The 22,420-nt window shown below is 31.4% G+C and overlaps 2 protein-coding genes across 7 annotated transcripts in view; one reads left to right on the top strand and one right to left on the bottom strand.

The window, feature by feature from the left end:
• Nucleotides 1–22,420, top strand: part of LOC127708512 (uncharacterized) — a 121,373-nt gene that overhangs the window by 64,211 nt on the left and 34,742 nt on the right. The window lies entirely within an intron of this gene.
• Nucleotides 14,215–22,272, bottom strand: LOC127708514 (BTB/POZ domain-containing protein 17-like). Of its 4 annotated transcripts, none has more exons than XM_052213410.1 (2): nucleotides 22,065–22,272; nucleotides 14,215–15,613 (listed from the first exon to the last, which is right to left on the bottom strand). In XM_052213410.1, exon 2 carries the CDS (start codon nucleotides 15,553–15,555, stop codon nucleotides 14,284–14,286), a length of 1,272 nt encoding a protein of 423 aa, XP_052069370.1. In that variant the 5' UTR covers nucleotides 15,556–15,613; nucleotides 22,065–22,272; the 3' UTR covers nucleotides 14,215–14,283. The 4 variants fall into 4 exon arrangements, with proteins under 4 accessions (XP_052069370.1, XP_052069373.1, XP_052069372.1 ...); XM_052213413.1 differs by having other exon boundaries at nucleotides 21,988–22,081; XM_052213412.1 differs by lacking the exon at nucleotides 22,065–22,272 and adding an exon at nucleotides 21,001–21,168.

The raw sequence follows: 22,420 nt of genomic DNA, 5'->3' as shown, positions 1-22,420 counted from the left end.
AAAATGGGCAGGTACAGTGAAATTTTTAAAAATTAATGTTTAGGGTACATATCTTGTAGGGAAATTAATTATCACAAAATGAATATTTAAGAGGTATGAACAAAATAATGGGAAATATCCCGTGATGAAGTATTGTTTGAATATGGATAAAAGGAGATGTAGGTTATTTACCAAAAAGACAACAACATCATTAAGTACATAAAGTTCAACGTACTATCTTCAATGATAAACAAAAGTCCATACCATATGTCAAGCCCTAAATCATTCCTGGTCTAGACAAAGAGGGTTTTTTTTTTAATTTTTTATAGTCTTTTTGCAATTTTTTCCCTGTGTTTCATATATAAATTACAAAGAACAATCAATTTGTTTTTATAATGGGATAAAAATCATGAAATTAACATGTTTATAGAATAATTAATTATCTTGAACTACAATTCTTGAATTGTTTTGAATTTTTTCTGCACTTTCTGTTTCCATTTCCTTTTCAAATTGTCTGAAACTGGGACTATTATATGAAATTATCTAGGTTTTGAAGTACAAAACCTTGGCATTTTACTGAACACTGAACATGGATTTCAAAAGATTTGATTTTACGAAATCATTTGAAGGTGTACAGGTATTCATACCTGGGGCCATTTGATGACTAAATGACTGTAGATGTCAGATAATTTTCTTTAGATCAATCACCTGTGATTTATTATTGCACATTTCCCATATTTCATAATCTTAAAAAATTCTAATTGTAAATTTTATGTAGGCTTTATTGAATTATTAAAGTAAACACATGAATTGCTTTTCATAGTTGAGAAAGTTAAATTTGTCAAAATTAACTTTAAACCCATATTTCTGTATATTATTGCCTTTAATGATGTGTGTGTTTAAAAGATACGGTGGGCATTAAATGAGGATGGCGAACCAGATTATAGCTAGGGATGGATACTCATGAACAGTTTTGATTTTTGACAGGTGTATGGTAGATTTGGAAAAGAAATACTGAAAAAAAATATTTTGTTGAATTCTATAAACCAATTGTATAAATATTAAAAAAAAAAATTTTTGGTAGATTTTGAGTATAATTTGTGACCTTAGCCCCAATTTGTTTTTCCTTAGACCCTTTAGTATTATGGTGCTATTATAGCTATTTACCCTGATCTTATCTGTAATGAATATTTATAACAATTTTCTATTAATAGAAATGTGAGGTAAATGAAAAACCCACCCAATAACAGGCTTATTCAAATAGACAGCTAGAGGTAGTAATTGAAAAAATGTTCACTTTGATTTAAAATTCTGAGGCCCAAAAGGTACTTTTGTGAAAATAAATTAGGAGACCATTTGAAATTTCAGAGGTGGTTAATGTGGATATTGAGCTGGGCTGTTTTAGAATACAATGTAGTTTCTAAATTCTGATAACTGTTATGTTATAAAACTTTCCTTCAACTCCTACCCCCACCCACCACAAAAATAAAACCCTCTCTTTATTATTTTTTTTTCTACCTATGATAGAAGGGGAGCGTTATGTTTTTTTTCTGTCATTTATCTGTAAGTCTTTGTAAGTCTGTCTGCTATCAGGTGAAAGTTTTGGATTTTATTTAAGCTTATGATTTTTGTCCAAAGAAGGTTTTGGGGTGGTGTATTTTTTTGTTCTTGTGTATGTGAGCTAGATTTGAACTTGTGAAGTTTGTGCATAGGATTGAATTTTGCAATATGAAAGTTTTTATGTCAGCTTGCTGGTTTGTACAGAAGTTTGCATGGACAAAAATATGATAACTTTATTCTTTTATGTTTGAAATTAGATTTATTGGCAACCTGATTCAATATTATTTATTGTTTGGAACAGTATTCCATAATATTAGTAACTCTTTTATGATATAGTGCAAAATATGAATAATATGAAAAATGTCTTTTTTCATGTTTGAAACTAGATTTGTTAGCAAGCTGATGCAATATGATTTATTGTTCAGGGCATTATTCCATAATATTAGTAACCCTTTTATGATATAGTGTAAAATAGTTCATTACAATTCTGAAATACTGCTGGGGGACAATATTTCATATTAGAATATAACTACAAAAAATATAATGTTGAAAACTATGTTAATTATGAAAAAGAAATGAGAGAAAAAATTATTGCAGGACTTTTCTATACTATCTAAGACAGAGAGCTCATATTTCTTTTTTTCCTTTTGCTTAAGAAATTTTTGCAAAGAGAATTTCGTTTAAATCAAACTTAGATAAAATAATTGAACTATCGTAAACAAGTTGAGATAAGGATATGTCATAGATGTAACACATTTGTGGTATTATCTGTATATAATTTGCACATCATATGTTAAGTATTTTCACTGTAATTCTTCCTATCTACATAGATTTCTTAACATTGTTTGTACACATGAACATATACATTTGTACCTGTACTTATGTTAAGTACTCTGTCTGTCGTCAGAATAATAACATCTAAGTCACTTTCACTTGACATCTTTTCATAGTATTAGATTCTTTATTTCCACAATATCAAAAAATTGTGGCTCATTTCTTGAAAAATTTTAAACCTAGTACCTGACGTCAGAATAATACTGCCTGAGTAGGTTTCATTTGACATCTTTTCATAGTATTAGATTGTCTATTTCCATTATTATATAAAAAAATTGAAACCTAGTTGAGACTGGGGCATAGAAATATGGAAATCAAGACCTCCTGTCTTGCAGTAAGACTTATGCTGAAAACCATCTGTAAAGCTGTGCCTAATTTATAGACAAACAACAATGGCTGTATGGAATGGGGGCATTAAATTTATTAATGTCCTTAGGGAGAGTGCCATCACTGCCATACTCACTGAAGGTTATATTTCTTATTTGGGAAAGACACATTCATATGTGGCAGAATTAAACTAGTTTTTTTATGCCATCGCCATCACCGGGGGAGGCATTAAATGTTACCGTTGTCCATCTGTCCTGCTGTCCGTACATCCCAAAATTTTCTTTTCTCTAACTTTAGTTTGCCTCAACCAAATGTAATGAAACTTATACATAATGCTTATTACCACAAAAAAACAGATCTAGTTCGAATTTGGAGGGTGCCACTTTTAGTGTTCTCGAGTTATGCCCCTTTTTAACGTTATATGCAAGCGGGGGCATCATCTGTGTCCCATTGACACATTCTCTATTTATTTAGATCTAAAAACCTGCCCCTTTCTTGATGAGATGATTAACGAAAGGTACATGATAGAACAAACAATAAAAATCAATTCTGGAAAAATACCCATTTATATATATACAGTAATAGTGTTGACTATGCTTCCTAAAATTTGTCTAGTAATTTATTATGAATTAAAAGAAATGACGGGTATATGATGCAGCCACCTGACAACAGAGGTAGTGTGAAAACGTTTACCGGCAGCATATGTACATTTCAACAAATGACTTTTCTTCTGTGATGCTCCATGTCAAAACAATATTGATCAGCATGCTATATGAAAAAAGTGTCTAGTTCTAATCCCTCTCCCCCCCAATCACCCCTCCCCAACACTAAAAAATATGATATGAAATAAATAAATCATGAATATGATTTTTACAGTTAAATGTGTTCAGTATATTTGTATAAAAGTTACAGAAAAAACATTTCTTACTGAAAATGCTACAACTTTGAAAACTAAAAATCTATTATAAATGCATGAAATATTTGCTACTGGACATAAAGCAAACAACAATCAATCAATCATCTAGTATTTTTTTTTTTATTCCAGTGATCTATTATGAAAGAAGGCTGCTTCGACTAATTTTTCATAAATTCATCTTTGTTAATATTTCTGCATACTTTGACAAGAAAAATACTAAAATAAACAATTTCCTCTTGTAGAGCCTCTGTTATCAGTACTCTAATCCATTTGCATGTTCATAGCACAGTAGTAATTTATGGAATTAAATGTAATTACGTTTGATGCAGTAAGATCCTTGTCAGTGGCTCCCGATAACTTAATTACCATGATTTTAACAGGGATTTTTACAGGTTGTACCTGATTTGCTTCAGACCAAGAAATTATAAAATTGAAAGAGAAGTCAGTCTGTCTGTCTTATTTACATTTTAATATTATTGAACTTTAAGGTAATTTGTGCTTTGTTGGAAAGTTGGCTTTGAAATGTGTTTTGTAAAAAGTAATGTAATGGTATGATATTCACTCTGAAATGAAAATATACTGTTGAAGGTTTGAGTAATTGGGGCTTAGCACCACTTCTGTAATAAAGGCAACCTAAGGAGATAACTGCATTCATTTAAAAAAAAAGTTAAATAACAAAAATACCGAACTCCAAGGAAAATTCAAAATGGAAAGTCCTTTATAAAATGGCAAAATCAAAAGCTCAAACACATCTAACGAATGGAAATAACTATCATATTCCTGACTTGGTACAGGCATTTCCTTATGTAGAAAATGGTGGATTAAACCTGGTTTTATAACTAGCTAAACCTCTCACTTTAGTGACAGGACCAAGAGATACATATAGATCTAGTATTGCCGTTATTAATCCTGTACCTGACTTGAAAACAATACATCTGTATTTTTTCCCTTTGAATTAAAATTGCCTGATCTAAGCAAATTGTTAGAAGGTCTACCTTAAGAAATTGAAACATTTTGCAATTTTGCAGTTTGGGTAAAAATACAATAGTTGTCATCTTTTTAAAAGCTTGATAATTGGTGTACTTTTATTCTAAATGTATGCATTATTTTTATGAGCTTATGATTCTAATTTCAAACGAGAAACCAAACAATTTACATTCTACAGCTACCAGTACTTAAGATTTCAAAGTGTTGATTCTGAATTTATGATTAATATTTAGAATTAGACTAATAAGTCTCATTTTTTTCTGAAAAAAAAATAAAACTTCTGGATTTATGAGTTGCATTGAACAAATATAATATTTTGTCGTTGTTTTTTTAGAAGGGGGTGGGGACTTCCCCAATAACTTCTTTTAAAAAAGTCCTCTCTGTTAATTGAAGAATTATAAGTAGTTAGATAATTTGAATAAATTTTGTACAGTTCTCCTTTACGTGTTATAAGAAAATACATGAATTCATGTCACTGACTTTTATTGCATAAAAACGTTGCAAGGCTTTCAAGTTAGATTAAAACTTAATATTCATAAGAGGAACAACAATGACATAGAAAAGACAGTTTGATTTGTAATTAGACTAATTTTATAGAGAACTGTCTCGGTGTGCTCATTAAAATGTAGATTGTGACGACAATAATTTGACATTCTTAGCTATTATGGTGTTACATGCAAGCTTAGTATGCATAGATAATGAATATTATATCGACAAAGTACAATGAGAGTTATTTTATCAAATCGTTGAATCTTTCCTTGTATATGAAACATGAATATTTTATTATTTTTTCGTTTATTATATAAAAATCAGAAATAGAGGCCCTCAATTTAGTAACGATAAATTGGGAAGAGATAGATCAGATTCATATTGAAACAAGCTAGGCCTACATATTTACCATGGGGACCTTGCATTAGCTAAGAACAGTTTTCCTCTTTGGAATTTTTATTCATGAGTCTTTTAGGATGATAGAAGTTATGGAAAGACTTAGTTTTCTGATTGGCAATCATACCACATCTTGTTTTTATATTTACCAATGTGCAATATACTGATGAATCAATGGTTGTCTTTGGTACATGTTTGTTTTTTTATGCCCCCGCCGTAGTGGAGGGGTTATTAAGTTTTACCCTTGTCCGTCCGTACGTCTGTACATCTGTACATCTGTATGTCTGTATGTCCCGAAATTGGTTTCTGTTTAGTTTGCCTCAACCAAATGTTAGGAATCTTATACACAATGCTTATTAAAACAAAACACAGATCAAGTTTGAATTTTGGTGGCGTCGCTTTTACCGTTCTAGAGTTATGCCCCTTTACAAATGGAAAAATGGCTGAATTTTTCATTTCTGTTCTCATGCTAACTGAAGTTTGCCTCCACCAAATGTTATGAAACACAATGCTTATTACCACAAAACTCAGATCAAGTACAAATTTGGGTAGCGTCACTTTTACTGTTCTTCAGTTATGTCCCTTTATAACCTTATTATGCAAGCGGGGGCATCATCTGTGTCCCATGGACACATTCCCCATTTTTTGTTGTTGTTTTAAACTATGCCGTTTAAGTTTTATCGTTTCACATTTTGTCATGTCAGGGCCTCTTTATAGCTGATTATACAACATGGGTTTTTCTTGTTGTTGAAGGCCATGTGATGACCTTTATTGCTTACATGCATATCATTTGAACTCTGTTGGATAGTTGTCTCATGGACAATCATACCACATCTGCTTATTTTTATACTGATATGTTTTAGGGCCCTTGCAACACATAGTGTAAGATGAACATAAGTCAGTGCCTATCACAGATAAATCAAACCTTGTTTTAACAGGTTTTTTTTTTACAGTTTTCAAGGTTGTTAGAGGAGCTTGATGCTATAATGAATAATATTTCTAGCCTACTTGAAGAAGATCACTTAATTCTGAGACCTTGTTCAACTTGGTAAACACTGCAGGACTTGGAAATTATGCAGACAAGAGATTAAATAAATTCTTTGAAATAACTTCAGCAATTTCAAAAATACAATTTAGCTTGAATTGTCCTCCCTATTTATAAGTCTAGTCATTTTGTCTTTGGTGAAAAGTTGTCTCATTGGCAATCATACCACATCCTACCATTTTTATATTGTCAGGATATTTATGTTTACAAAATTTCATTTGGCTACAATTAGGTGAGCAAGTATACTCCTGGGAGCCTCTAGTTGTAGTTTGTTACAGATTTGTCATTATTTATCAGATTAAAAGACGAGTGAAGACATCTGTTGGGATGTGTAAGATCACTGACTTAAGTAAAGCTTCAAAAGCATTATTTTGTACCATGGGTAATGATTACACTAAAAAATCGAAAATTTACCAACCAATCAAGTAGATAAATATAAAACTGAAATGGGTTTTTTCTAGTTTCGTCTTTTATTACCACACCTTACCAATTATTTACTTTGACATATGATTTTTATAAAATATTATTTCCTTAAGATTGAAATCTCAGATTTGTAAGAATCACATTTGACTTGAAATATTAATTGTCATATTTCGTATTTTCCCGAAAGTGATTTTCATCATTCTTTGCACTTTTGATGCTCTAATCAAATAGTTGCCATTGAATACCCTGGTACAAATTGTCTCTCAAATACTAATTTATCCTTTTCGATTGTCAAAAAATGACTATAGGGTTATTAAATGACAAAATGAATGACGCCCGCCTTGTATCGAAAAAAAGATCCTATTCTTTATTTGTATTGTGTGTAATATTGTATGGTTATACAATATTAGTGAATATTAAAATTGTGAAATTATTGAATGAAATAGATTTTCTTTGGCTTAAAGTATTTAAATCAACCTTATGACTGATCTATATAACTACTTTTGTCATAAGATTCATTGAGAATATTTTGACAATCGATGAGGTTTTAATTTTAGAGATAAGATTTAGGCAGTCATGGTTGACATTTAATTTTTCTTGACCTGATTAGAAGCTTTGTAATACTTAACCTTGGTTTTTGTATGGGATATGTTTATCATCAGAGATGTCCATACAAAAACAGTATAATTTTACAGTTTTGCAGGCATTTGCAAGTATCAATTATAGTTCCTTGATATCAGATTTTTTAGATTCAGTTTAAATTCAGATTGCTTAAAAGAGAAATGAAAGGCAGATAGAAAAAAAAGCATATAATACCCCTTCAAACTTTAGTGAAATATTAGACATTTTTCATCAAAGCATTTTGCTTTTTTTTTTGTGCACCTTCAATCATGACTATTCCATTGAGAGTCTATTAAACATAACTTTTTCCCCTACTGTATTATCTAAGATCTTCCTATCCATTACAAAATTTTGTTCTATTGAAGGTCCTTGCATACAAGGCTTATTATAAGTCTGGTGTACTTTTAACGGTCTTGAAAGTCCCCACATACAAGGCTTATTATGAGTCTGGTGTACTTTTAAGGGTCTTGAAAGTCCTCACATACAAGGCTTAAAATAAGTCTGGTGTACTTTTAAGGGTCTTGAATGTCCTCACATACAAGGCTTATTATAAGTCTGGTGTACTTTTAAGGGTCTTGAAGTTCCTCACATACAAGGCTTATTATAAGTCTGGTGTACTTTTAAGGTCTTGAAGTTCCTCACATACAAGGCTTATTATAAGTCTGGTGTACTTTTAAGGTCTTGAAGGTCCTTGCATACAAGGCTTATTATAAGTCTGGTGTACTTTTAAGGGTCTTGATGTCCTCACATACAAGGCTTATTATAAGTCCGGTGTACTTTTAAGGGTCTTGAAGGTCCTCACATACAAGGCTTAAAATAAGTCTGGTGTACTTAAAAGGGTCTTGAAGGTCCTCACATACAAGGCTTATTATAAGTCTGGTGTACTTTTAAGGGTCTTGAATTTCCTCACATACAAGGCTTATTATAAGTCTGGTGTACTTTTAAGGGTCTTGAAGGTCCTCACATACAAGGCTTAAAATAAGTCTGGTGTACTTTTAAGGGTCTTGAAGGTCCTCACATACAAGTAGATATAAGAAGATGTGGTATGAGTGCCAAGGCTTATTATTAGTCCAGTGTACTTTTAAGGGTCTTGAATTCCATTGATCCATAGCTTTTACAAGTCTGTAGTAATAGGATAATCCAATCCAAGTCTATTACATATAAATGTAAGTTAACAAATATGTTGTATCATTTAAGCTCCTCTTACCCCAGAATATAACTTTATGGTGTTCGGTATTCAGGGGTTCTAATACCCTATGGTTTTATTTGTATCTTCCTTTATCATTCTCTTGTCAATTACTATTAGAAGTCTGTTTACTATTAATCAATGACTTTTATATTTAGGTATATTCTTATAAGCCCGCCTCCAGGTGCAGGATTTTTTCGCTGTGTTGAAGACCCATTGGTGGCCTTGGGCTGTTTTCTGATCTTTGGACGGGTTGTTGTCTCTTTGACACATTCCCCATTTCCATTCTCAATTTTATTATCCATGGATGTTATAGTCTTGTATTATTTAGAGTCCCCCTATTTAAAGTGATTGCAAGTTTAGTTTATATAATTTATGGTCCTGTTGTCCAAGTCTTTTATAGTCGATTGTATTACATAAGTATTACTTGTTTATAAAAGTATTGTCCTGTTTTCCAAGGATTTTATGGTGGTTGTATTACATAAGTATAAATTGTTTATAAAAGTATTGTCCTATGTCTAAGGTTTTTATAGTCTTGTATTACATAAGTATTACTTGTTTATAAAGGTATTGTTTAGGTGGTTGTACCTACATGGCATCAAGCGCCACTTGATGAAAAGTGGTCTCTTTTACAGGTTATCATGCACTCAATTATCGGTAATCTATCATACTTACGATGACATTTCACATGCATACTGTCATTGAAAAGAACATTTTATTATAAGTATTTAAATAATTGAATTGTAGACTAAAGATTTAGAGAGTAGTGATCAAGCTTATCGTAATCGTGTTCCTACGAAAGTTTCTAGATCTGTCTGATTACCCAGTCAAAAGTACTTCTTAATTAGTCTGTCCATATGCCCCTTGACTAATCATCTCTGGTGCCAGCAATATTAAATCACATTTTAATAAAAAAAAATTATCAGTCTATATTTATGATATGTTTGTTATGAATGGTATTTACATGTTTTTATAAAACATGTAAGCATGTCAGTTTTGTGTATTGAAGAGGTAGTTAGTAATCGGCTATCTCTAGATGAAGTGATTTTGTTCTTTTGATCTCTATCAGTGTCTTGTATTAAAGGAACAAATATCAACTACACCACAATGTCTGCAAGGCTGATTTTGTAAATGCTAGTGATCTGATAGCTTTTGGATACTAGAGCCAGATTGTCTAGGCTCAATAAATTTTGTTAAACAAGTCTGTACCAACCTATAGATCAAACTTCATAAGACAATTATTTCATTTCTGTCAGGTTAATAACCCCCTGTTATTTTTCTTTAAATTACACATCAGTTAATTCCATGCAGAACTTTATAGCAATAAGTTCCTTATATTCCATTTTTCTGTCAGCTGATGATGTTTATTTCATTAGAATCATGCCAACCTTAAATTTTGAAATTCACGACAGTAACCAAGGAAATGTATACTATATGTCATTTTCCGCAAAACTAAGGAAATGAATTCCTTATATTCTGTTTTCAGTCAGCTTACGTTTATTTCAAGAACCATGCCAACCTTGAAATTAGAAATTTCACTACTGAAGGAAAAGTATATTGCATGTTATTTTTTCCACACTTTTATTTTATTGATTTTTTGGAAAGATGGTTTTCTACGAATCAGTTAATGTCATACAGAAGTAAGGCAATATATTTCTTATATTCAATTTTTTTAGTCAGATTTTGTTTATTTGAAAAAATCATGCCAACTGTAAAGTTTGAAATTTCACTATCAAGGAAAAATATACTGTATGTTATTTTCCACAATTTCTTTTTATCGATTTATTGGAAAGATGGTTTTCTGGGATGAATTGATCTTTGATTACCCGTACTTAGCAGTTTGTAGAATTTCCATTCTTAAGAAAATAATTCGCCAATTTCCTTAGCAACATTATAATAGCATTTTATCAGTTAACTACAGACTATACTTTATTATACAGGCAGTTCATATCAGTTAGGACTTAATTTATCAAGAAACAAATTCCCAATTTTGATTTTAATTTTTGACATGCAAATAAAATGTCTTTATCAGTAATGTTGCATGTTATTGCAACCCTCTTGTCAGACCAGCCCCTTATCTTATGCATACTAAGAGAAGTATTGACATTTTCTAATCGTTTGTTATGCAACGTTAGATTGACAGAAATTAATGAAATATATAACTTGGGGTTGAAATGGATTACAATTTACATTATAAGGAAATAAGGTTGTCAACACAGAGTTAAAACATTTGCCTATAAGATTGTTTTGTACTTGATGATTGTTCTGTTTGTCTGGCCAAAAGTCATGTAAGTTTTGCTTGGTACTTTTGCTTTCAGTACACGTGTCCTAGTGACTAATTGGAATTGAAATGAAATATTGCATTATAGATAGCAACACAAGTTTACATGAATAAGACATCTAGCTATGTTTCTATACAGTGTCTTAGCTAGCCTAAAATAATAGGCACAGATCCCCTCTGCCCTTTCTGTGCACCCTCTTTCCTAATGTCCCTGTCCTTTCTGTATGTCCCTCATCCATAGACAGGGATGAGGGACACCCTCTGCCCTTTTATCCCTGCTCTATACATTTTTGTTTTTTGAAGAAAATAAAATAGATTCAAAGCAAAAAATCTTTTTACCTATTCGGAAAGCTTTCTTCAACCCTAAAATACTTTAATTTATTCAATTATTTCATTTTTATGTGGTGTCACTTTTATTTTTCTAGAGTGTAATAATGTCCTTTACAAATGTAAAATTTGCTGAATTTTTCGTTTCCATTCATTATCTTTAGTTTGCCTCTTTCTAGAGTTATGCCCCTTTACAAATTTTTCGTTTCCCGTTCATCAACTTTAGTTTGCCTCAACCAAATGATATGAATCTTATACACAATGCTTATTACTACAAAACACAGAGTTTGAATTTTGGCGGCGTTACTTTTACCGTTCTAGAGTTATGCCCCTTTACAAATGGAAAAATTGCTGAATTTTTAGTTTCCGTTCTCTTTAGGTTTGCCTCAACCAACTGTTTTAAACTTATACACAATGCTTATTAAACCACAAAACTTGGATCAAGTATAAATTTGGGTAGCGTCACTTTTACTGTTCTTGAGTTATGTCCCTTTATAATGTTAAATGCAAGTGGGGGCATCATCTGTGTCCCATGGACACATTCCCCATTTATTTTTTTCAAGATGTCCCTTTTCAGACACAACATCGCCCTAAAGTGCTCTTTATCTTAAAACTGTGCCCCTCTCACCTTAAATCCTAGCTAGAACACTGAGGTAGCAAGTCCACCTCAATCTGTACAGATCTTTTTGATACCATGTTACTATTTTATTATGACCTTTTGACCTTGATGGTCTAAGTAGTGCCTCTACAAAATCAATGTCAGCATTTAGGTTGTGAGTTCGAACCCTGCAGGTGGCACCGTGGCAGTTGTGTTCTACTCCGATCTTAATTGACTAGTAACGCTCAAGTGGCAGGTGTGAGCTACTCCGACCTTTATTGACTAGTAACGCTCAAGTGGCAGGTGTGTTCGACTCCAATCTTAATTGACTAGTAACGCTCAAGTGGCAGGTGTGTTTGACTCCAATCTTAATTGACTAGTAAAGCTAGATTTCCTGCCAAAGGCTTTGTTTTGTCAGGTCATTCCGAATTCCTCCACCAATAAAAACTGGCCATGAGTGCTGAAAGTGGTGCTGAACACCAACGATCAATCAATCAATCGTATTATGAATTTATAACATATTTTTGTTTGATGCATTTCATTTAATTTTCCTGTGAGGGGTTGATTTTTTTATTGTGTGCTCCTTTTTTCCTCATCAAAATAAAGAAAAAGAAGACAGACAAATGTGGTGTTAAAATTACGTTAAGAAAACATATTTATCATTCAAGACAAACATTTGAAAATGCAAAAGGATCTTTAATCCATTAAATTATTGGTATAATATTCAATTATATCAACATAAAAGAAATCTGCAGTTATGAATATGTAATTTTGCAAACATATGATATAATGCTGCATTGTTATGAAAAAACGAACATCTGGAAACTAGTTCCTCCTAGATCTGTATACATTTGTTGGCCTGACAGATAAATGGCTCAGAACTGTCACAAAACGGTGTAACTTGTAATTACACGAAATTAATTCTGTTGTAATGAAGGTGTAATGCATGGAATGAAATATAACAAACCGTTGCAAAATACATTTACGTTGAGATACTGAGTGATAATCATAGTCATTGCTATGTTTGGCAATCATGTATATTAGTCAGAAACGGGAACAAGGTCAAATAATGTTAGATTTTTTTGCCTGTTGACGAAAGAAATAATGAAATTTTAAGTTGTAAATAGTACTTTGAAATATAACATCTCATTGGTTTTTTTAAAACATTGAAAACATTGTCTAGTTAATATGAAAAAGTTTTCTCCATTGCTGACATACATGTATCTAAAATATTAGACTTTGGGTATTCAATGAACTAAAACAGTCTGTTGGTTTTCTTGTTTGAATTGTTTCACATTTTTTTATGTTTGGGCCAGAGGCGAATTTAAAGGGGGACTTGAGGGCCTGAGCCCTCTTTAGGCCCTTTGTGGAGCTACTTATATGGTTAATGCATAGATCTTTTAGTAGTCCCACTTCAAACATTTCCTTGTTAGTGGGCCCCCATTTTTTTAAGAAACTTGGATCCGCATATGAGGGCCTATTATAGCTGAATATACAATATCAGTTTTTCTTATTGTTGAAGGCCTTAGAGTGACCTATAGTCATTTGGACTGTGGTTGATAGTTATCTCATTTGCAGTCATACTTATTGTTAGATAAGGCATGTCAGAATTGATCTATAAATAGGTAAATCTGATGTTCAGTAGTTGTCGTATGTTGATGTGGTTCATAAGTGTTTCTCGTTTTTTATATAGATTAGACCGTTGGTTTTCCCGTTTGAATGGTTTTACACTAGTAATTTTTGGGGCCCTTTATAGCTTGCTGTTCGGTGTGAGCCAAGGCTCCGTGTTGAAGACCGTACTTTGACCTATAATGGTTTACTTTTATAAATTTTGACTTGGATGGAGGGTTGTCTCATTGGCACTCATACCACATCTTCTTATATCTATAAACATAGGCTGAAATATTAACAAGACCAACTGCCTTGACCACTCAGCCACTGAGGTCTTCCTTTGTATTGAAAGTGCTTTGATAAGATGTATTTAAATATTATTATCTGATTTTCTAACTATCACACCAATTTATAGCCTCTTTTGTGAAATGCATGTCATTTCTGATGTTGCATATTGTATTTCCATCCTAACAGAAGTGTTTTTGTATAATAATTGCCTATAAAATTTGACAATTATGATTGTGAAATGAATTGCAGTTCTCATATACCAGGTTATTACCAATTTAATAAATGAGGATATTTTATATCAATCCATTTCTCTGGTTCATATTACAAAAATAATTTTCAAAAGGCATTTTTATATAAAATTTTCCTTTTTAATTTGAAAACAACAACAAAAAAGACATTTTACCATCGTATATAGTCACTGCGGGGTGTTTCGAACACCCGGACTACTATTGCCATTAAATGTTCCATTAAACCGCGGTGGTCGCCAGGGTATGGTGTCAGTTAAATTGATTCCTGTGTCATTTGTTCTATAAAGTATGGTGTTTTCTCCGATTTCACTTGTACTGTTATCAGATGAAATAGTCTGGGTAAAATTTGATGGACTAACAGAATGAACAGTTGAACGAACCAAATCATTTTGAATGAAGGTCACATGATTATTTTGAACACAGTTTGGCATATTTATTGAGTTTCTTTTTGACGTATTTGAGCAATTATTTGTAGCACTATAAGACACACTTTGATAATGTCTAGGTTTGTATTGTATGCCAATAAAGTCGTTCTTTGCTTCCGGTAATTCTTTGAAGCAATGATATTTTATGGCAGTGTCCAAATCTTTTTGGACTTGTGGGAAGTTTTTGAAAGCTTCATTCTTCTGTAAATGATAAAGTACCCTCCGATGAAGAAAGGGATATCGAATATTGACTAGAATATCCTCAATGAGATTTTTTTCACTTATGCTGTTCTTTTTCATCCAGTCTGTAGCAGACGTCAGAATAATGTTTTCTTCTGCACGACAGTTATCACTTTTCATAAGATCACAAACGAGATGAGAGCTGCATTTTTGCCACCTGTCACTCGTCACAAGTTCCTTATACTTGGCACAAAGAATTTGAAATGATAGCATATGTATTTCTCCACAGAAAGAATCAGACTCGTATATATCACATATCACATCAATCGGAAACCCTCTAGAACTATCATGTTCCACTAAAGTTTTGTGCAATATTTGCAAAATGTAACTCTCGCAATGCTGCGATAAGGCTTTTACCATGTATTTTTCGGCAAGCTTATGAAGTTCTAGCACATATTCCCGATGTAACCAAACTGCACCACTGTAAATAAAAAACAAAAATCGACTGAACACCTGACTACATTCTGGCAGCTCGTGTAAATGCAATATTTCACGGTCCTCACTCAAAGTTGTGTCATTTAGCATTGAAGCGAGGACAGCACTCTTCATGCTTATAATCATCTTATGTCCATTGAAAACAAATTGACCATCATTAATGTCGATAATGATGTCACTGAGTGTTTCATTATCAAACAGCGATTCAAATGACTGAGTTGTCTTGACCTTTTTGCATCCATCTTCGGCATTTCCATAAATTGGTTCGTCAGGAGCGTAATTTTCCGGAGGTTTGGAAGGATCAGGATAATGCTGACCACTTGGACTGAATCTTTTCATTCTTCATTGTATTACTTTACATTACTTCAAGATGGTCTTTAGATGGTCCTTTGGTAATCTGGAAAAAAACGAGAGAAATTATGGTTGGCGAATTCCCGAAAAATCCAAATCAATACTTTGTGTAACATAATATTAAAGTGTATCCAAGGCTTTGTTTAGTGTTACTATTTAAATCCTTGGTGTATCTAAGTTGTATGCATCAAAATGGTTTTTTTTACCCCAAAGACAACAGCATATCTCTGTGTAACATGTTAAAATATTCTTAATCCGTGTAATTTTGTGTTTGAAAACACTAAATATTTACATTAATATGAAGAAGAGCATCTTTTTATCTTACTAACCAATTTTGATTTCCGACTTAATAAATGTTTCTTGTTTAGAAAATACATGTAATATGAATAAATTGACTGTTTTTATGTCTTCAGAACATAGAAAATTTACCCTAGGAAAAAAGATGTAGATTTCTATCTGATAACATTAAATTCATGAGATAAGATATGAAATAATTCTAAATATTACATAAAACTAACACCCTACTTCAGGTTTGAATAATAAAATTATGTCAAATTTCTTCAGAATATGCAATAATTTGTAATAATACACATATCATTTACCTTGTACTTATATTTGTCAGAGAAACTTACATCTCAATAAAGATTGTGATTTACGATTGGTAGGAAGTTGTAAATAATAAATACTGCATTGATGATATACTTGATAGATAGTAGAGGTGTGAAACTTCTGATCTTGCTTGAGGGGGTGTCGGCCAGTCTGTCAGTCTAGTATTGCTGGCACACCGCTAATGTACATTAATGGATTTTTCCTATGGCCATTTTGTTATTTACATCTAATAACAATTTGAAAATTGGTGATGTAAGGTTTTGTAAGATAATTTATTTGATAAAAGTTCAATTTTTGTGAATAATGAAGTTTCATCAATTTGATTAAGTGTCAAAGGGGGTTATTTATTTGAAGTGAGAATTAAAATGACGCCATTTGAAATTATATCCAAGAGCAATACATGTCAATGAAAATTTCTGTAATTGCTATTTTGATTAAACAAATTGTAATAAAAAAAAAACACATTTAGAAATCTCTAATTTTAATTTCTTTAGATGTTCAAAGAATTTAAGAACTATTATAGAAGAATATAATTGTTTAATTTTTACTACTAAATTTTTTTCCAAGGTTTTATTGGTAGGTATCTGACTCATTGCTGTCTCCACCTGTAGCCACTAGCCCTAAGCCTGAGACTAGACTTAAGTAAAAAGTAGGTCCTTAAGTGAAAATATAAAACTCTTTAACTATTGCTGGTCTTCATCTCAAATTTAAAGTGAAATCTTCAACTTAGAGCAAAAACTCTTACCTCACTGCAAATTCAAGACTAGTTGTGGAACTGTAGCTCTTATTGTCCTTGTGATATTTTTGACAATTTGCATAGATCTATGGTCAGCAAATTGTCAAAGAATGTCATTAAGACCATAAGAGCTACAGTTCAGCATATAGTTAAAAGCAGGCCCCAGCCATTGCACTGATATTGATCACACTACATTTGGTAACAGTCTCATTGTGATCTCATCTTACTTGTAATTATCTTATTGACACCTCATCTTTTGTCATATTTTGGAAGTCCTGCACTTAGAGACCAGAATAGATTTCTTTTACTAATGGACCCTCATATCATACAGTAATGGTTCAGACAATCAATTACTGGGGATACATTTATTTTCCTGGGTACCAATTTTTCGTGGATTGAAAAAAAAAAGTTGTATTCTATTGGATATTTAAATTTGTGGTTTGGCCAAAGTTCACATATATAAGTCAATAGAAGATTTGTACTTTGTTGAACATTTAAATTATCGGTTAACCTTAACCCACGAACTCCACAAATAATATTGAATCCACATTATCCACTGTGATCCATGAAGGACATCTTATAAAAGTTTAAAATTCCTTTTTCCTCCCTCAAAATTGTATTCTTATGTTATTATTCAGAAATGTGAGAAGGACTTAACAAATATTAAGCACCACATCACCCAAATTATATCGAGCATAATTATTAAAAAAATAAATTGTAATATAACCTAGAGATCATCAATTCTAAAAATAGCTTATCAAACCAAGTCATGAAGTTGTAAAATTTGGCCACTTTATCATTATTATAGAATCAGTGCTCCAGATCTGTTTGGCACCAGATACTTTATAACACACTGTGGCCCCCTATCAGGAAAGATATTAATCAGTTGATTTCTTTAATTTGTGATAATAGTCTGTTTAATGCAAGAATATTTCATTCTCAGCAATATCTCCAGGAAGTCATCATTAGGTTTGTGAGCTAGCTAATGGGGTTGCATTCCAAGTTTTTGTTAAATCAATACTTTGTTAAGAAATTTATGTCTTTCATGACATATCTAAAATTTAGATTTATTAAGATGTAAATAAGAGAAAATGTGAGTTATACATCAAAGAGAAAATGATACCCAACAATACAAAATTAAAAAAAAAATGTTATGAGGCCCCCCCCCCCCCCTGTTTAAAAAATAATCCCTACTACATGTTTTTTAATTATTACTAATATAGTCTTCTAACTTTATATAGCTTTCACCTAAGCCCATTGATTAAAGAGCTCATGGTGCCATAAGCATTATAACTGAACATAGATTTTTCAGAAATTTTGTCTACGAAAGGGAGTGTGGTTGTCCAAGCCTACACCAATCCTCACCCCAATCCTACTTTTTCCATTTTTTGACATGACCTTTTTAATTGACCTCTTTCTTACTATTCACCACATATTTTAAGAAACTCACCCTTCTTTATTAAGTATGTACACCAGACAGAGTTTGTTATGATAGGTAAAATTAAAGACAATAATATGTTATAGCCAAAGGGTCTTTGTATAAATATTGACAAAGATAAATCAAATCAGTGACAACTGACTCCAGCCAGTATGTCTGTCTTTCAATATCTATAATTTGCTGTTGAGATAAAGTTTAAAATTGAGTCATGTGATTAAAAATAAATTTATTTACTTAAGAGCTTAATATCAATATTTAGGAAAATTGTGGTTGTTTTAGAGAGTTTGTTTAAGGAAATTGTGGTTTTTGGGGAGAGATTGTTTTAGACAAGGTTGATTATGATAGAGGGTTTGAGGTTAAATTAAAGTGGTGATTTTACTACAGGAGGAGATGTCATTTTACAAAAGGAAGGGCTTTGTCTATGTTTCTTTATGAGTTAAAGAAGATGTTGGTATACATCAACCCAACATCACAATAAAAACGAGAAATATCTTTTTCAAAATTTTTGGAAGTGTATAAGAGAGTAGGAAGTTAAAAGCATTTAATGTAGCTTGATGAAAATTTTAGGTCAGATTTTGGTTATAAAGGTGTCAAGCATAATATAACATTAAAAATATTAAAAATAAAAAGATGTTTTCATAAAACTGGATCACCTTAGACTTGATTTAATATTTTCCCATATGTCAATGTTTTCATAGATATTAAAGTCTGTTGAGGCAATAAGTCAACATTTTGAAATAGAAAACAATAGATTAAATACTTTATACAAATGTTATGTTTGTAAATTTAAGAGGATTTCTGGCATTTTGTTGGCTTAGTGTACACTGAAAGCAACATTTTTTGCTTTATCATGGTAGATCTCTGTTTTTGTGATGTTCAAACAAAAAAGGCATAAAACATATTTCAAATCTTTCTACAAGGTAAAAAATCTTTTTAAAATCAGATTTCTCTTTTTGTCCCAAAATAAGAAGAAAAAATTTCAGAATTTACTCAGATTAATCTTATACTTACAACAACTGCTGGTTTTCTCAAAGCAGAAAAAAAGGTAAAAATAAATACATACATTTAGTTAAGTGTTTTTCACCTTTGAACTCCATTCATTCAATTCCACAGTTGCAGTTTTTATCAAGGTACTTTAAAACTGTAAGCAAGCTACTTGAAAAACTATAAACTCAGCCAGCCTCATTGATTTAAGTTGAATTCCCAAATTATTGAAAAGAAAAACAGTTTAATCTTCTACGAGTTTGAACAAACATAGATTTAGATGATAATACTGATAAAGTGGAGTCTCAAAAGTAAAAAGATAAATAACTATTTTATTATTAAGGTTAGATGACTAATTCCTCTTACCTGCATTCTACCCGATTAGGAACTAATCATGTTTCCATTTAGAAAAAGAAAATTAAACACACTTTATATAATATTTTGGGAGTAAATATCCACCACTTTGTCCAATATTCTTCCTTTTGTCCTGAGTTAACCCGATTTGTATGTTGTTTATAGGCCTAGCCAAGCATAGTTTATTCAGAACTGTGTCTCCAAATTTATTGCCTTATGGCTAATCACTTCTAGGTTCTTACAGGTAAAATCCTTCAGGGGGAAGCAGATTTTGTACGATTATGACATTAATAGCTTATTTGGTCTTTGTTTCCTATCATGCAAATAAATTTTGTATACTTATTTCATAACATTTTGAATGAATATGCATTTGTTATTTGAAAAATCAAAGATGTACATGTCTCTGAGTCATGTAGAGATTTTTACCTGTAAGAATTTTTTAATTGTCATTAACGAAGATTGGCTTAATGGCTGGCCAATCCTCAAATTTCTTTTTAACAAAACCCTACTGATAATCACCTTAATTTCTTTGTACGATTGACGCGCTGACACAATTCAACGTAAAATGATATTTCGTTAATGAATATATTTTTCATTTTAGTAGATGTGGAAAACTATTGAACACTTAAAATGTTGGCGTCAGAGAATCTAGCTATTGAAATAATTAAAACTAAAATGCTTGTTAACTCGATCAGCTGTCAAAAGTCATGAAAAAGTATGTGAGTTTTCCCATAATAATTTCACTTAAAAATTGAATAGTGACATTTTTTGATTTGGAAAAAAACAAAGGAAAGTAATTGTAAAGTGAATTGGATACGAATTTGATAGGCTGATAAAAAAAAAAAAAAACTGATAAAAAGTTTGACATGCAGATTATTATGTTAATTATGCATTTTAATTGCCTTAATTGTCATTACTATATGATATCAAATATAAACAACAATGCTACATAATTTTGAAAAATATTAGGGAAAAAATTCTCAAAATGTATTGCATAGTTGGAAATGCACATATGAAAATGTTTAATCCCTTAGAAGTTGTTTACACTTGTAAAAATGTATCATGCTGATAAACCTGTAGTTTCTCACATTTCTAAGCTTTAAAAAAATGACCTATTTAATTTTTTTCTGACAAGTTTTATGTCTTAAAATTATGTTTGACAATAAATCAAACTTTTGCAGAAAAATAGTATTATGAAAAAAATACTTACATTTAGTTAATGCTTAATATGAATAATCTCTTTGTCTAGGCCCATTTTAACTTTAATAAGCTAATTTCTTATTCCAATATAATGAAAATCTCATTGTCTTACCTTATAGCCATCGTATATAAATCAAATGTTCTAATTCAGCCATAAATATCACCCTAGAACTATTTAGCATATGAGCACTAATAGACTTTCCTTGCCGAGAGAGATTTACTGTATAAACAAACACTGTTTGTCAAGTATCAAAGTTTTTATCTACTAATGGTGTAGATACTGTCGTCCTTAGTGTTTACTGTTTACTACTATTGTGTGTAATCTGTGATATCTTAAACCTGTAGCCAGCATGCCACCCCTGTGGCTCCAGAGTGGCTCGGTGCTAGACTGGACAATATCATTGAAGGTTAATTATGGTATGACTATTAATGCCTGTAGGAATATGATAGTAAAAGTCAATTAATTTAAGATGGAGAAAAATTCATAGTGTTATATTGGTGGACACAAAAGTTAATATTTATTGAGAAAAGAATATAAAGGAAAATGGAATGAAGGATTGATTTAAGAAAAAGAAGGAATACCATTATGTACATTTCGTCAGAAGATAAGGATTCAATTGAAAAAAAATTATTTAAAAAAATTAACGAAGTTTTGGTTTTTAATTGAAAGTGAAAGTTAAATTATGGTAGAAAGTTGAACCATGTTTAAGTGTAATTGTTGATTTTATAGTGTTTTGTCAGCTGTTCAGACAAGTTAGATAATGATAACCTATATATGGAGTCGTTATAACAATAAATTAAAACAAAACAGTTCTTAGTTATAATACCGAAAAATATGTTGAAATAACAGTTACCCCTTCCTTCTCACCCCTTCCAAATTGCACTCCTTTTCTTCTTTTTTTTTGAATGATAACTAAGTATATTATTTGACCTTCACCATTTTTCTACTCTTTGATGTGTAAAGCAAAGTTTTTTTGAAAGCATGTATATACATTTGCTGGTATGTAAAGTCTTAAAGCAAATCTAAACTTATAACAATTTGACTGTAGATGTAGATTAATTCAGCAGTTACTAGTATATCCTCGGTCAATGAACTTACCTTTATGTGGCTTAAATGCCACTTGCAGCTTATGTCCATGATAACAAAACAATGACCAACATTGATGATAAACTTACCTTGTGGCTTAAATGTGCCACTTTAGTATATATTCCAGGTGAAGTTAGAATACTCATGCATTCAACTATCTTATGATTCTGAGTGGGTAGGGTTATGTCAATATCACCCTGGGTTTATGTGCTAGAACAGTAGGTATCTATCAGATTGTACAAAAACTTATGTTTGTAGATACACATCCGGTACAATATAAAGTATGATATAATAAGCATGAAAAACATGTACCTGTCGGTGAAATTGACGTGAAATGTGATGACAGGTGGGTGGAGTTTAAATTCTCTTTCCTTGATCTTTGTAAGCCAATGATTGGGAGTTATCTACATCATTTTCCTCAATTTAAAAAAAAAAACAATTTGAA

The sequence above is a fragment of the Mytilus californianus genome, unplaced genomic scaffold (assembly GCF_021869535.1).
Source record: "Mytilus californianus isolate M0D057914Y unplaced genomic scaffold, xbMytCali1.0.p SCAF_7, whole genome shotgun sequence".
In the NCBI taxonomy this organism is placed as follows: Eukaryota; Metazoa; Mollusca; class Bivalvia; order Mytilida; family Mytilidae; genus Mytilus; species Mytilus californianus.
This window is presented reverse-complemented; position numbering and strand designations above follow the sequence as displayed.